The sequence below is a fragment of the Nelumbo lutea genome, chromosome 6 (assembly GCF_056320005.1).
Source record: "Nelumbo lutea isolate HS-2025 chromosome 6, American lotus-T2T, whole genome shotgun sequence".
Taxonomy (NCBI): Eukaryota; Viridiplantae; Streptophyta; class Magnoliopsida; order Proteales; family Nelumbonaceae; genus Nelumbo; species Nelumbo lutea.
The window spans coordinates 20284050-20298301 of NC_142689.1; the positions used below are offsets into that span (position 1 = coordinate 20284050).

Sequence of the window (14252 nt, forward strand, 5' to 3'; positions counted from 1 at the left end):
ATTCACTTTCCCTGAGTTTAGAGCTTTTGTAAACAAATCTGCCCATTGATCATTCGAGCCCACATGTTCTGTGTTTATCTCTCCAGCAAGGACCTTCTCCCTCACAAAGTGGCAATCAACCTCTATGTGCTTTGTTCTCTCATGAAATACAGGATTGGATGAGATATGGAGTGCAGCTTGGTTGTCACAATACAGTCTCATAGGTTTATCCATGTGAAACCCAATTTCTTGTAGAAGATTCCTCAACCACACTAACTCACAGGTAGTATGTGCCATGGCCCTATACTCAGCTTCAGCACTACTTCTGGCCACAACCGTCTGCTTTTTACTCTTCCACGTCACAAGATTTCCTCCAAGAAATGTGCAATAGCCCGTAGTAGATCTTCTATCATTCACTGAGCCTGCCCAGTCTGCATCTGTATACCCCACTACTTCAAGTTTTCCTCCTGGTTTATACAATAGTCCACGGCCTGGAGCTCCTTTCAGATACCTCGCAATTCTAAGAATTGCATCCCAGTGAGGTATACGAGGGTCCTGCATGAATTGGCTCACCACACTGACTGCAAAGGATATGTCGGGTCTCGTGATAGTTAGATAGTTTAGCTTCCCCACTAGTCGTCTATACCTTCCAGGATCTTCAAATACTTCTCCTGTATCACTGCTCAACTTAACATTTGGTTCCATAGGGGTCTCAGCCGGTTTTGCACCTAACAGTCCTGTTTCTTCCAATAGATCAAGAACATATTTTCTTTGGCACAGATTTACACCTTGTTTTGACCTGGCAACCTCTATTCCCAAGAAATATTTCAATGTTCCAAGATCTTTTGTTTGGAAATGGTTTTGCAAAAATACCTTTAATTTGCCAATCCCCAATTTATCACTGCCAGTAATGACAATATCATCCACATAGACCATTAATAGAATCTTCCCAGCTTCTGAGTCATAGCTGAACACTGAGTGATCTACCTGGCACTGCTTCATTCCAAAACTCTTCACCACTTCACTGAACTTCCCAAACCAAGCACGCGGCGATTGTTTCAACCCATAAATTGCCTTTTTCAATCTGCATACCTTACCATCCTCCCCCTGAGCAACAAACCCAGGTGGTTGCTCCATATATACCTCCTCCACAAGATCACCATGGAGAAAGGCATTCTTGATATCAAGCTGAAATAGAGGCCAATCATACATAACTGCCAGTGAAATTAGTACACGAACAGAACCAATCTTAGCCACCGGAGAGAATGTCTCCATGTAGTCTACTCCATACAACTGGGAGTAACCTTTAGCAACAAGTCTGGCCTTCAGACGCTCTACACTACCATCTGGCAAGTATTTCACAGTATACACCCATTTACATCCCACAACATGCTTACCAGGTGGGAGAGTAGTAAGTTCCCACGTTTGAGTATGTTGAAGAGCAGAAAGTTCCTCCTCCATTGCCTGCCGCCAATCAGGTGAACTGAGAGCTTCTTGGACATTGTTAGGTATGGAAATAGAGGATAAAAGGGAAACAAACTGGCGATGTGATGTAGAAAGACGAGATAATGAAACGAAATTGGAAATGGGATGGAGGGTAGAACTGTGTTTACCTTTCCGTAAGGCAATGGGTAGATCAAGGTTTGAGGGTTCAACAATAGGAGCCATGAGAGGATCCGTAGATGAGGTAGAAGCTGGAGGAGGGGCCGGTGCTGTTCGACGTGTATACACTTGCCGGATTGGTGGACGTTCGGTGGTGATCTGCATGGGATGAGGTGATGAGTCTACTCCAACAACAACATCTGGAACTGGATCACTGACAGGGAGAGGAAGAGGAAGTGCGGGTGGAGACGAGGGTGCTTCAGGACTTGAGAAGAAGGGGACTGACTCAAAAAAGGTGACATCAGGACAGACATAGCACTTCCGGGTAATGGGATTATAACACTTGTACCCTTTCTGAGTCCATGAGTAGCCAAGGAAGACACATTTAATTGAGCGTGCATCTAGCTTGTCTATTCCAGGGCTCAGATTGTGGACAAAGCACACACAACCAAAGACACGAGGAATTAATGGGAATGGAGATAAAGTGGGAAACAAGATAGAGAAGGGGGACCGACCATGAAGAATGAAGGAGGGCATCCGATTAATGAGAAAACATGCAGTGAGTACAGCATCACTCCAAAAACGTTTAGGAACATTCATGTGGTGAAGAATAGACCGAGCAGTTTCAAGAAGCTAACGGTTCTTCCGTTCAGCTACCCCATTTTGTTGAGGGGTGTATGCACATGATGTCTGATGAATAATGCCATGCTGTTCTAAATACTGTTGAAATGAAGTAAGAAAGTATTCACGACCATTATCTGAACGGAGAATTTTGATTGGAACACCAAATTGTGTGCGTATTTCAGCATGAAATTTTTGAAAAATAGAAAACAATTCACTTCTTTCTTTCATTAAGTAAATCCATGTCATTCTTGAACAATCATCAATAAAGGAGACAAAATACTTGTACCCATTATAAGACTCTATTTTGATTGGACCCCAAACATCTGAATGAACCAAAGAAAAGTGACTCAACATACGACTCTCAACTCTTGGACTGAAGGACACACGACGATGTTTCCCAAACTGACATGACTCACATTGCAAAACTGACAAATGACTCAATGACGGGACCAAAATCTTGAGAGCCTTGAGAGATGGATGTCCCAGTCGGCAATGCCATTGTAGAGGAGTAAGCGAAGTCTGAAGAGCAATTGAAGATCCACCACCGTCAAGATAGTACAGTCCACCAGCTTCATGCCCCCCACCAATCTTCTTCCCCGTCTTGAGATCCTGAAAAACACAGGTGGAAGGAAAGAAGGTAACGGAACAGTTAAGAGCTTTGGTTATTTTACTAACAGACATAAGATTGAATGGAAACTTAGGGACATATAAAACAGATGATAAGGGCACAGGAGCCATGTGCTCTGATACCATGTTTTGGAGCAGCTACAGTAGTCCGAACCAGTGAAGAAGGAAGAAGAAGATGAGGAAGAAGACAAGAGAAAGAGAGAACAGGAGGGTTTAGTCGAACTGATTAGTCTCCCATTCAGTCGACCCCCTTGTGTTTATTAGGTTCTAATTACACTTACAAAGACTAAACTGCCCTCACTTAAGTGTGGGGCAGAGTACTCTAATAAAACAGCCACATAAGCAAAGTACTTAACTGACATAAGATTACTAAATTACCCTTATTCGGCTCACTCTAACAACCGTGAAAATAAGATAGGCGAAGGTGGCTTTGGGCCAGTTTACAAGGTAACCCTGATTAAGGATTATTTTTCAACCTTACTTTTTTGTGAGAGAGTTACACCACCATTTTGTCTTGTTCTTGGGATTAATGGATCAACCTTGCAACCTTGAGGTTGATAATCCAAAACTCTCATATGAAATGAAGAAAAATATAGAACATATTTTTCCTTTACCTTCCACATATTTCATCTCATATTTCTGCAAAATCATGACTTTTACTTTTGTGATTTTTAGGGTATACTTCCAGATGGTTCTGTAGTTGCTGTCAAGCAGCTTTCATCCAAGTCAAAGCAGGGGAACCGTGAATTTGTAAATGAGATAGGCATGATATCTGCTTTAAAACACCCAAATCTTGTAAAGCTTTATGGATGTTGTATTGAAGGAGACCAGCTATTATTGATATATGAATACATGGAAAATAATAACCTTGCCCGTGCTCTATTTGGTAAATTCACCTCAGCCTTTTATTCTAGTATTTGACAATGTGTCCTCTGGGTTACTAGCACTGGTAAATTCACCTCAGCCTTCCATGTGTAGATCCTGAGGAACATCATATGAAGCTAGACTGGCCAACAAGGTGTAAGATTTGCTTGGGAATAGCAAGGGGCCTAGCTTATCTGCATGAAGAGTCGAGGCTGAAGATTGTCCACAGAGACATAAAGGCAACCAATGTCCTTCTTGATAAGGATCTTAATCCTAAGATTTCTGATTTCGGTTTGGCTAAACTTGATGAAGAGGAAAATACCCATATCAGCACCCGAATAGCTGGAACTCTGTGAATTATTTATCTTAATTCCCACTCACTGATTTCTTTTCTGCCTATGATAGCATTTGGTGTATAAAAGACCCTCCTTTATCCATATAGGGTTGGCTACAAAATAGTTTGGCAAAAGTTTTATTCCAGTTGCCAACCTGATGCAACCCTCTATTACCTGATCTTGAGACCAGCAGTGTAGGACGAGCTCACATTGGTGGAGTTAGCGAAAGGGTATAGTTGTCTTTAAAAAAGCACTTTATTATCTATTAATATAGGGCTTGCCTAGCCTCTCAAGAATGGATGGTCTGAACCACCACCCTTGCAAATGTGAAATGAGTAATAAATATTTTAGGGTTAGAAGTTAATGGGAAAAAAGAGCATTATGGAGTTGGACCCACAGGCCATAGCTCAATTAAATGACACTTTAAACCAAAAATTAAAGTTATAGTCTCTTATATGTATCAAAATTGAAAATTTTTAAGAATAGATGGATGATTATCATCTTAATACAAAGACCATTACTCCATGAAATAATGTCCAGTTTGCTCATTTGAGGTAAGAATGATTACGTGATTTACATACCATATACAAGAGCTTCAATAGATAGGTACCACATTAAATCTTGAAAATTGGTGGATAAAATTGCATAAGAGCTCAAATAGAATGCTTGAAATGATATCATTTTCCCTGTAAAACATAAATGCAACAATTTCAAAGAACAAAAAAGATCTAAGAAAGCAGTGATTGAATGTATCAAGATAAGAACAATGTTTTGGATAAAATCTTTGGAGATCTTTAATCCTTTCTCATTTGATGATATCCTAAGGATGTGGGGAGGTGACTGATTCATAAGGAACAAGGTGCTTAGGAGGTGGAAACATCCAGAAAAGAGATATCTCAAGCTTAATTTTGATGGCATAACTTGGGACTATAAACATGAATTTTTAAGAAATATATTGTGTCGCATGATTTGAAATGAAAAGACTTATAATAAGACTTTCAAGCTTGCTTTTGAGATGGTGGTAGATTCACTGACATTTTGAAGGTTCTCGATCCTTGGTGCATGCATGAATTGGCAGGCCTGGCCAACTATAGGATTAGATCAGATATAGTGATGGTCAAGTAGAACAACAAGGTACCCATATTTAGTTGTGTGAGTCAAAGAAGCATTACAGGAGACATCTTAGGACCTGCTGCAACAGGTGTGGAACATGGTTTTATATCCAATCATGCCAGCAATTGAATCAACTAAGCTTAATTGATTATTGTTTGAGTACTTAAAATGCGTGCTTGAGTAAATCTCTTGTGTGACAAGTAGAAAATTTGTAGATATTGTGGTTTTTTTATCAATATTTGTAGATATTTGTAGTTATGGATGTTCTTCATGTGGAAATGATCCAAACAATTGATCTAAACAAAGAAATACTGTTTCTTGGAGGTCTGTTGAGAGGAATCTTTAATTTAGGAGTCTCATTGAGATTACTGTACAAGAATGTAACCCAATGGAGAATTCCCAACTCAACCATTTACATAACAGTTTTGCTTTGAAATTCACTTCGAGTCCCATCAATAATCCTACTAATTTAGCTGCTATCGTTAGGTCATTTTTGGCTGTGTCATTTCCCCAAATTATATCTGTACATATTTATTCATCAGTAGAGCCCACATGGTATAAACATAGTTTTCATTTTCGTTATTGTTTTTGTAGAGGATATATGGCTCCTGAATATGCAATGAGAGGTTATTTGACCAACAAAGCAGATGTTTACAGCTTCGGAGTTGTCTTGTTAGAGATTACTAGTGGAAAGAGAAACACAAGTATTTTGCCAAAGGAGGACTGTATTCATCTTCTTGATTGGGTAAACCATGCATTATTGCAAATCGCACTTCCTTTATATCATAAAGCAGTTTGTTTTCCTACTCAAAACCTGGTCACTTGATTATTCTAGAAAACTTGCAAACTATCAATGATTGTTAGCAGGGAGAAAAAATTATCAATTGTTATGTGTATCTCAAACCAGTAATGCATTAGGATTTCCTGGGGTTATGATATTAGACCTATTTAACTGAAACATGAGTTTTGTTTCTTGGTTACCACTCAACCTAGAAGCAATTGGGAGTGATTGGGGAAATCCCACTTTTGCTAAACCAAGTTTCCCAATGTAAGGGCAAAAAAACAGCTGTTTATAATGATAAAAGAATCAATACATGGCAATAAACAGCACTTTCGGATTTTGCCTTTTAGAACAACTTGTAGATCTCAAGTAATAATCAGGGATGTGCCCCTTTTGTTAAAAATGGGGCATGCCCAAATCAACCCAATAATTTATTGTGTCATCATAGTCTTCATAAGAGATAATCTCCTCCAAACATCAGTATATATTTTTCTGGACTTGACTGGATTACCAATTCTAGTATCATTTGAAATGTGACGAGTAGAAATTGTTTAGACAAAGTAAATATAATTTATTTTCTTATGGAGTTGCAGGCTTATGTTTTACAAGGGCGGGATAATCTCCTAGAGCTTGTTGACCCTGTATTGGAATCAAACTATTCCAAAGAAGAGGCACTGAGGATGCTGAAGTTGGCTCTCTTATGCACCAACCCCTCTCCCTCTCTAAGGCCAGCCATGTCTAGCGTGGTGAGTATGCTCGAATGCAAAATCGCAGTTCAAGTGTCAACCATTAAGCAAGATTCATTGAGCGAGGAGTTGAGGTTCAAGGCTTCAGAGAAGCTCTCACGTGGTAGTAAATTATACATGTCAAGTACATCTCAAGAAAGCCAGATGCAAAAGAGCACTTCTACTGTGGATTCTTGGGTGTCTCTGCAAGAGGAAGAGAGTAGAGAACATTCTGATGGATGGATTCGAACTTCTTCCTGATATCAGTTGAGCATTTTAACAAGATGACAATAGAGAATCTTGAGGTAAAGATTCAATCGACTTCGTTAAAATTTTATTATTATTATTATTATTTGGTATTTAGAAGCTTAAAATATAAGACACTTGGTCTTACCAAGAGAATTTAAAGCCTTGTACCAAAGGCAATATCCAAACTGTAATTATACCTGGTGTCAACCTTATGTTCCATTTTGCCTAAGAAGACAGGAAAAAGGCGTTTGCTCTTAAAATTGATTTATGGGAAAGGAAATTAGCTGTTTATGCTCTGTTTGGGAAGAGTAAAATACAAATATGTAGTGTAAAACAAGGTTTAAAATTAAAATATTCAAGGTTTTGCACTATACATATCTGTATTTGTACTGTTTCCAAAATGAACCTTAGTGTCTCTAGACAGTCACACTTTTTTAAAGATTTATTGTCTTTTTTCAAATTAAACATCTTTAAGAAAATAAAATATTCTTTCAGTACTTCTCCAAAGCAAAAACAAGTTCGCAACCTCTGGACTGCAATTTTCCACAATCAGAGTAAGTAACGGCTGCATATTCTCTTATTTAAACTCTAACGAATTCGGATTAGCTGAAATGGCTATTCGGTTGGTTGTCTAACCAATGGTAATATTTCACGCCAATAACAAATTCGCGGATCCCACCGTGAAAGGGGTATGTGGATCCTAGTGGCATGGAACATTGTCATTGATTCCACAGCCCGTTCAATAGCCATCGCTTTTAACGGAATCCAGATTTAAGCGAGTCTGGACTCAAATAAATATGCAAGCCTGCAACCTCCATCTGCGTTCTCTATCTCTCTCTCTCGTAGAAGGAAGAAGAAAACCAATACTGCATTATGAAAACTACACAAGTGATACGACTTCTACACGTGCCTGGTTAACTCATGTTACATGATGCCATTAAAAGGGAAACTGATGCATATTTTTACTTTGTTTATCAGGTTGGCGTCCAGGTAGATGATCCTGTAGTTGAGATATTCAATGGGCAAGAGATGAATCACTGAGCCTGGGCAGTTAACCTTTAGTCTTGAATACCTAATGAGATTATGCAGAGCGCAGTTCATTTTTTGTTAGATATGCCAGATGAGTTAATTTTTAGAAAAGATGTAGTATGGTCATGAGGACGTGTATTTTCTTTTATTACTTATATCCAAATAATATATGACTATTCATCTTATATGTACAACAGCAGTCAAATGCAACAAAATGTCTTGTTTAATAAATATTTGCAGAGAAACCTCCTTTTGATGAATAAAGATAGAGAAAGAGAGAGAAAAGATGAAGAAAAAAGTGGCAAATAAAAAGGGATCGGATCTAATAGACACATTATAGTAAACATGTTCAATAAGCATTTAATAAATATTCTTAAAAATGTAAAAAGTGGTTTTAATCTTTTTCAAAAAGGGGATATTTTAAGGACAGGCATAAAAAATTTTTCAAAGTGTTCATTGAACATGCTTACAACATTGAACTTAGTATGCAGAGGGTGAGATATTCTCCATGTATGGCTGCAATAAACGTGGGCAGGATTCTCATGGGCAGGAGATCCGGACTCACAACATTGGACCAGTATGTACACACTGGTCTGGACTGAGAGAAAGAAGGTTGAGAGATAACAGATTCATAATGCACACTGCCAATAGGCAATAACGGGCAAAATCAATTACAAAATAACCCGAACTCGTGTCCCATTTACTCTGAAGGAAAGACTAATTCAATAATCCAAACAATTCAGTCATAAAGCACAAAACCAGCTAAATTCTAGCAAGTTATGGTGCTGGTACGAAGCAAAATTCTAGAACCGTCTGGTGATTACTGGATTAGGAAAAAGCCAAACACCTTCATATGACGTGTTCAGATGGACTACTAGTATCAGCCCCTCAAAGTTTAATAGAACAATATATGAATTTACCATCTCAGAGTCATGCGTTTAAAACTGGGCTAATATGGCAGCCAGCAATCAAAGACACATCTGCAAACCAGGGAATGTCTAGCTTAAGTTTGTTTAGAAATTATAAGTTTTGAGTACTCTTTGGCCATCACTGCAAGATAACCAATCAGACAAGCACTTGACCTAATCCATCCTAGCTTTTTTCATGAAATTCTTTCTAGGATTGCGATATAGCATAAACAGCCAAGAAAAAGAATATCAGCCCCCTTGAAACTTGAACATGCAACTATGTACTACGGACTAAGGATACATATTGTGAAGTTCGACTTCAAAGACAGTTCCTGACCAGAGTAAACCACACACATATTTAACTAGTTGGTTCATCTAAAGGATACATGTTCAGAAAATGGACATTAAACTAGCAGAAACTTTTCCCCCTGAGAACCCTTGTCCATTTAAAGTTGAACAATTCACACAAATTGTACATGATACTAAAGATTTCATGTCCATTCACCAATGCAGCTCGTAGGGCCACCCTGCTTGATTCTAATATGGAGAGGATTTTCCCAAGGCAACACAAAAGGATTGCAACCTCGAACAGAAGTTTAAGAATAGTAGGTTATCTTTGATTTGCATTATAGAGAACATGTACCTTCCTAATATATTTATTATAATATCAATGTATGACTGAATTGTCACAACCCATGAACATCCAACTATAACTAACAATGATGTTAGTCAAGTAGCCAGAGTGCATGCAAGATCCAGAAAGAATTGACCTTGTATAACCAAATTGGATAATCCATAACTCCTCTACATGACCAAAACTAGGGCTGCAAGTCAGACCGGGTTAGGTCGGGTTGAGGCCAATCCTAAGTTCTAAACCCCAACCCTAACCCTAACCCAACCCAAAGTCAATTTCGGGTTGAGTTGGGCTCAGGTTGGGTCAAAGTCAATTTCGGGTTGAGTTGGGCTCAGGTTGGGCCCAACCCAACCTTCTTCCCATCCTTTAAAACCTTATAGAATTTCTCGATTTTGGATCTTAACTCAACTTTTACTACATAGATTTTAGATCTTAACCCAAAGTTCTAAACCCCAACCCTAACCTTAACCCAACCCAAAGTCAATTTCGGGTTGAGTTGGGCTCAGGTTGGGCCCAACCCAACCTTCTTCCCATCCTTTAAAACCTTATATAATTTCTCGATTTTAGATCTTAACTCAACTTTTACTACATAGATCAATCCTATGTTTCATTAGTATTTGTTTGTTAACGTTATTTTTTTGTTCTTTTAGTACAAAATTCAGAAAAACAAGTGTTAGAAATGACTATAGTTTATTATGAGTTATGACTTACAATAGATCTTTCTTGGGTGGCAAACATAGACGAGATGAAGAATAAAATTTTCAAAAAACATAAAATAATGCTATTAAGGTTTTAGTCTTTCTGATTAGGATTAAGAGAAGCGATTATCTTAAAAGAAATACATGATACTATGTGGTGGGGGCTATACAAATATCATGCATCTAAACAAATCAATGTATGTTATATATTACATATAACATATATTTATATATGACATGTACTATAGAGTCAGGTTCGGGTTGGGTCGGGTTGGCTAAGGGGTCAACCCTAACCCAACCCGAAGTAAAGTCGGGTTTATGAATTTCAACCCTAACCCTAACCCAAACATCAAGCCGACCCAACTTTTTCGGGTTGGGTTCGGGCCAACCCGGCACAAGTTGCAGCCTTAACCAAAACATGCTCTCTTATTTTTTTGATAAAAAAAAAACAAATGCTCTCTTATTACTTGGACCTGACAAGGAGAATGTAGAGACAGGTGTGGAAGGAGGCTTACCATTGGGTGGTGGACAACCACTACGTTGTGAATATAACTTCAGACCATAGAGATTTTCTTAGTACATGGTGCACGTTTCTTTGATGGCTGCATAAGGTACACATTTATGGTTCATAATTCATATTTCAACTTCTGCAACTTCTTTGGCATGTTGGGTTATTTTCACATGGTTTAATTCCATGTTCAATTAGTTAAGGAACCCCAAAATATCAAAACTCCCCAACTCACAGCTATCTACCCTCAAATTAGTTTATTGATCAAACCATGGGAATGAATTGATGGGTATTTTCCCCTATACCAAAGATACTGCCGACCAAAATTATAGTCCATTTCAAGTGAACAAGATTAACCTAAAGGGAAAGGAATTTCACAATAAACAAGCAATTAGTGACTTAAAAGAAACGAAAAATAAACAGCTACAACTACAGTCTTATCCACCACTAAAACCACCAACACCACAAACCAATGGTACAAAGATAAAAAAACTAAAAGGAAAAACAATAAAACTATAACGGCAGAGATTTAAATAAAAAATAATTATAACAAAACCAGCAAAATGGAAAAGCCTTTCATAACAAGTAAACACCTAAATTTCCCTCGGCAATAGTGTTCAATTGCTCAATGTGTGCCATAGTCAAGTACGGAAACAGAATTGTGAAATAAATCCAGAAGAACAAAATTAACCCTCAACCGAGTACATAACTATAAAGCCTAGTAATCCAAGTAAATAAACCCTCACGTACGGGCCGGAACAGCAGCGGCAGCTGGGCGTGGAGCTTGTCCTGGCTTACCCAAATCCTCCTGAACACATCAAAACAAACACAAACTAAAATGAACAAAAATCTTAAATAAAAAAAAAAAACACCAGTTCATTATAAATCAGTCATATAATGAATGCCAGAGCGTACCCTGCGCCTGAAGCGCTGCGGAGGCTCACGGTTGCGGCGATCGGTACGGGACCTCACACGAACTACGTGAGAGTGGATCGCACACGAAACGCAGTATTGCATCTTCGCGTATAGCTTTGGGAGTGTGTAGCCTATTTCAATACATTGAGAACAGAAATCAACAGAAAGGAAGAAGAGAAGATAAAAACTGATTCAACAAAAATAAACAACAAATAAAAACGGGGGATCCGATAAGAACACTAATTACTCTCGTAAACGCTAGCTTCCTGGACATCACGGACTGCTGCCTGTTCGACGATGTTCCTCACAAGGAATCGCTTGATTGCCTTGTCCTAATATTAATTTATTTAAAAAATAATGAAAAGAAAGTTTCAGAAGCAAAGAAAACCCACAAATAACAAAAACCAAAGAAGAAGAAGAGAGAGGAAGAACCTTAGGGCAGCATTTGCCGCAGTTAGAGCAGCGAATGAACCTGACATGGCCTCTGCCATGCTTGTTTCGTCCTCCGTTTCTCCTCTTGAACGTCTGTAAGAGATGGTATTAGATTAGAAGAAAATTGGGAGGTGAAGAAAAAGAAGTAAGAACATAATGAAACCAGAGATCGTAGCGAAGAGAAGTCTGAAGATACCATTTTTTTCCGATGTGACCAGAAGGAAGAGTGGATCCTCTGCTGTCTGTGACTCTGGTCGCAGACTTCGGCTGGTCTAAGAAGAGGAGAGGAGATGAAGCGAACGAGGGAGAGAACGGGGTCTTATCAGGTTAGGGTTTTGCGGTGGAAAATTAGGAAGCTCAAAATTATCAGAATACCCTCACGACCAGATTGAACCGCCGGTGGTTTGATCACTTATCTGGTTGAACCATTCGGGTTTAGACGGGCCCAATCCCATCTTAACCCATCGCAATTCGCAACCCGAGCCTTTGGTATGGATTGGTCCTAGATTTTTTTGAGCTCTAGACTGGACCTCAACCTGACGATCTGGTTTTAGATAGCCCGAGGCCCGAATTAAGTTCTGCCCAATCCAATCTCGCGGTGCTCACGGTTTGGTAAACTGAACCGTTGGCTTTTTTTATCGAACCGGTACTATTGGTTTTGAAAAACCGGTAACCGAACCTGAATTGAAGCCAATCGATTTATCAGTTCAGTTCGTCGATTTTTCAGTTTTTTTATTTTTATAATATATATTATAAAACTATATATAAATCTATAATAAAAAGTTATATATATAATATTATATTTTAAATAATAAATAATATATCATATATTAAAAATATATTTTATTTAATGCATATTTATTAATTTATAATATATAAAAAGTATATAATATATAATATACATAAATATATAGAAATATATGTATACCGGTCAATTCAATTAACTGCTGATTTTCTATATTGGTTAATCGAAACCGAATCAATACCTTCGGTTTTTTTTAAAACACTGAATTGAAACTAAATTGATCAGTTCAGTTAACCAATTTTTTAGTTCAGTTTCAGTCAATTCTTTCGATCGGTTCAGTTTTTTGGTTTTTTTTACTCATCCCTAATGATATGTTTTCCCCACTTATATATTTAGATTGTGTGCATTTATTTTATTTTCTCTCCTTAGTGCTCTTTTGTGTATGGTTTGAGTGGTGTTGGATCCCAATTATGCCCTGACTTGTATAGCTCATCGTATTTTAAAAAAAATAATATTCCATGAATACGTAAAGCAAATATTTGAACTTGATTCATTTACAAATTCGGCAATCGAATTAAGATATCAGTAGCAAGGTGCCAATCGGCGATGTTCCCATGGTACAAGAAAATTTTGTAATAGACCAATAATAATCTGCCACATCGTTTAAAAAACAAGCTGATGTCGCATATTGCTATTGGCCTGGTATAGAAAATTTTCTGTATTAAGGGGACAAAAGATATAATTCCCAACCAGCTAGTAGCTCCAGACTCCCAGAATTTGGAAATAGATTGTTCTCTTCTGTTGAACCAAAATCCCTAAGGTTTCAATTATTCATGTAGAAAGCTTGGTGGAAAAGCATAAAACAAAACCCAAGTTGTGTTTCAATTATCCATTGGTTATATATATAATTTAAATTTGGATCTTGACATGTCAGTGGTTTTTAACCGTAGTCATCTTGTATAATATATATTATAAATATAAGGTATCAATCAACTGGTTGGTAAGGTCTCATATTGATCGTAGCGAAGACATGGGATCGAATCCCACCTGCACCTAGGTTGGGGGATGGGCTCTTCTCCGTTGTGTAGCCCTTCAAAAGAAATTGATTTCGGTTAATCAATAGGTTTCAGTTCACGATGTTACCAATTTGGTTTAGAAAATAAAAATAAAAAAAAAAAATGTCCTATAGCCACCCTAGAATCTCATGATAGACTAGCTAATGTTGCCCATATGGCATCAACCCGTCGAGGGCGGTTCTAGATAGTGCTTTTACTAATTATTTGTTTGTGATAAAAGCAAAAACAATATAATTGATTTTGTTTTCAAAAACAAAACCAACCATATTGTGAACCCCACCTAAATCAAACTAACTTCAATGTGAAAGCGAAGGGCTGGCAGAGAAATAACCTGAAAGTCCTGTTTCACTTTAGGTTTGAACTTTGAACATATGGAGATTTTTTAAAGGCTTGGAGCGCCAAGGAATT

General features: G+C 37.9%; 2 protein-coding genes across 5 annotated transcripts in view; one reads left to right on the top strand and one right to left on the bottom strand.

Annotated features, from left to right (window-relative positions):
* Positions 1–8159, top strand: part of LOC148847798 (putative LRR receptor-like serine/threonine-protein kinase At1g53440) — a 39485-nt gene extending 31326 nt beyond the window's left edge. For 2 of the 4 annotated variants that reach the window (XR_016101385.1, XM_088952323.1), the window contains 3 exons: positions 5739–5889; positions 6519–6955; positions 7878–8159. Coding sequence is in view for 2 of the 4 variants with exons in the window: in XM_088952323.1 (XP_088808449.1) it covers positions 5739–5889; positions 6519–6911 (544 nt within the window). In the remaining 2 variants the exon portion in view is untranslated. Of the gene's footprint in view, positions 1–3507; positions 3710–5738; positions 5890–6518; positions 6956–7877 lie in introns of those variants that run through there. The other 2 variants (XR_016101386.1, XM_088952324.1) reach the window with 2 other exon arrangements.
* A 3045-nt stretch (positions 8160–11204) lies between these two features.
* On the bottom strand, positions 11205–12545 carry LOC148847799 (small ribosomal subunit protein eS26y-like). Its single transcript, XM_088952326.1, has 5 exons — positions 12220–12545; positions 12024–12116; positions 11839–11923; positions 11592–11722; positions 11205–11484 (listed from the first exon to the last, which is right to left on the bottom strand). The coding sequence occupies exons 1-5, from the start codon at positions 12220–12222 to the stop codon at positions 11419–11421; spliced, it is 378 nt and encodes a 125-aa protein (XP_088808452.1). The 5' UTR covers positions 12223–12545; the 3' UTR covers positions 11205–11418.
* Positions 12546–14252: the final 1707 nt, after the last annotated feature.

Coding starts and splice junctions, on each gene's coding strand:
- LOC148847799 (XM_088952326.1), bottom strand. Junction 11,723..11,838: donor GGAAGCTAGCGTTTACGAGA/GTAATTAGTGTT, acceptor GTATTGAAATAG/GCTACACACTCCCAAAGCTA. Junction 11,485..11,591: donor CGCAGCGCTTCAGGCGCAGG/GTACGCTCTGGC, acceptor TGATGTGTTCAG/GAGGATTTGGGTAAGCCAGG.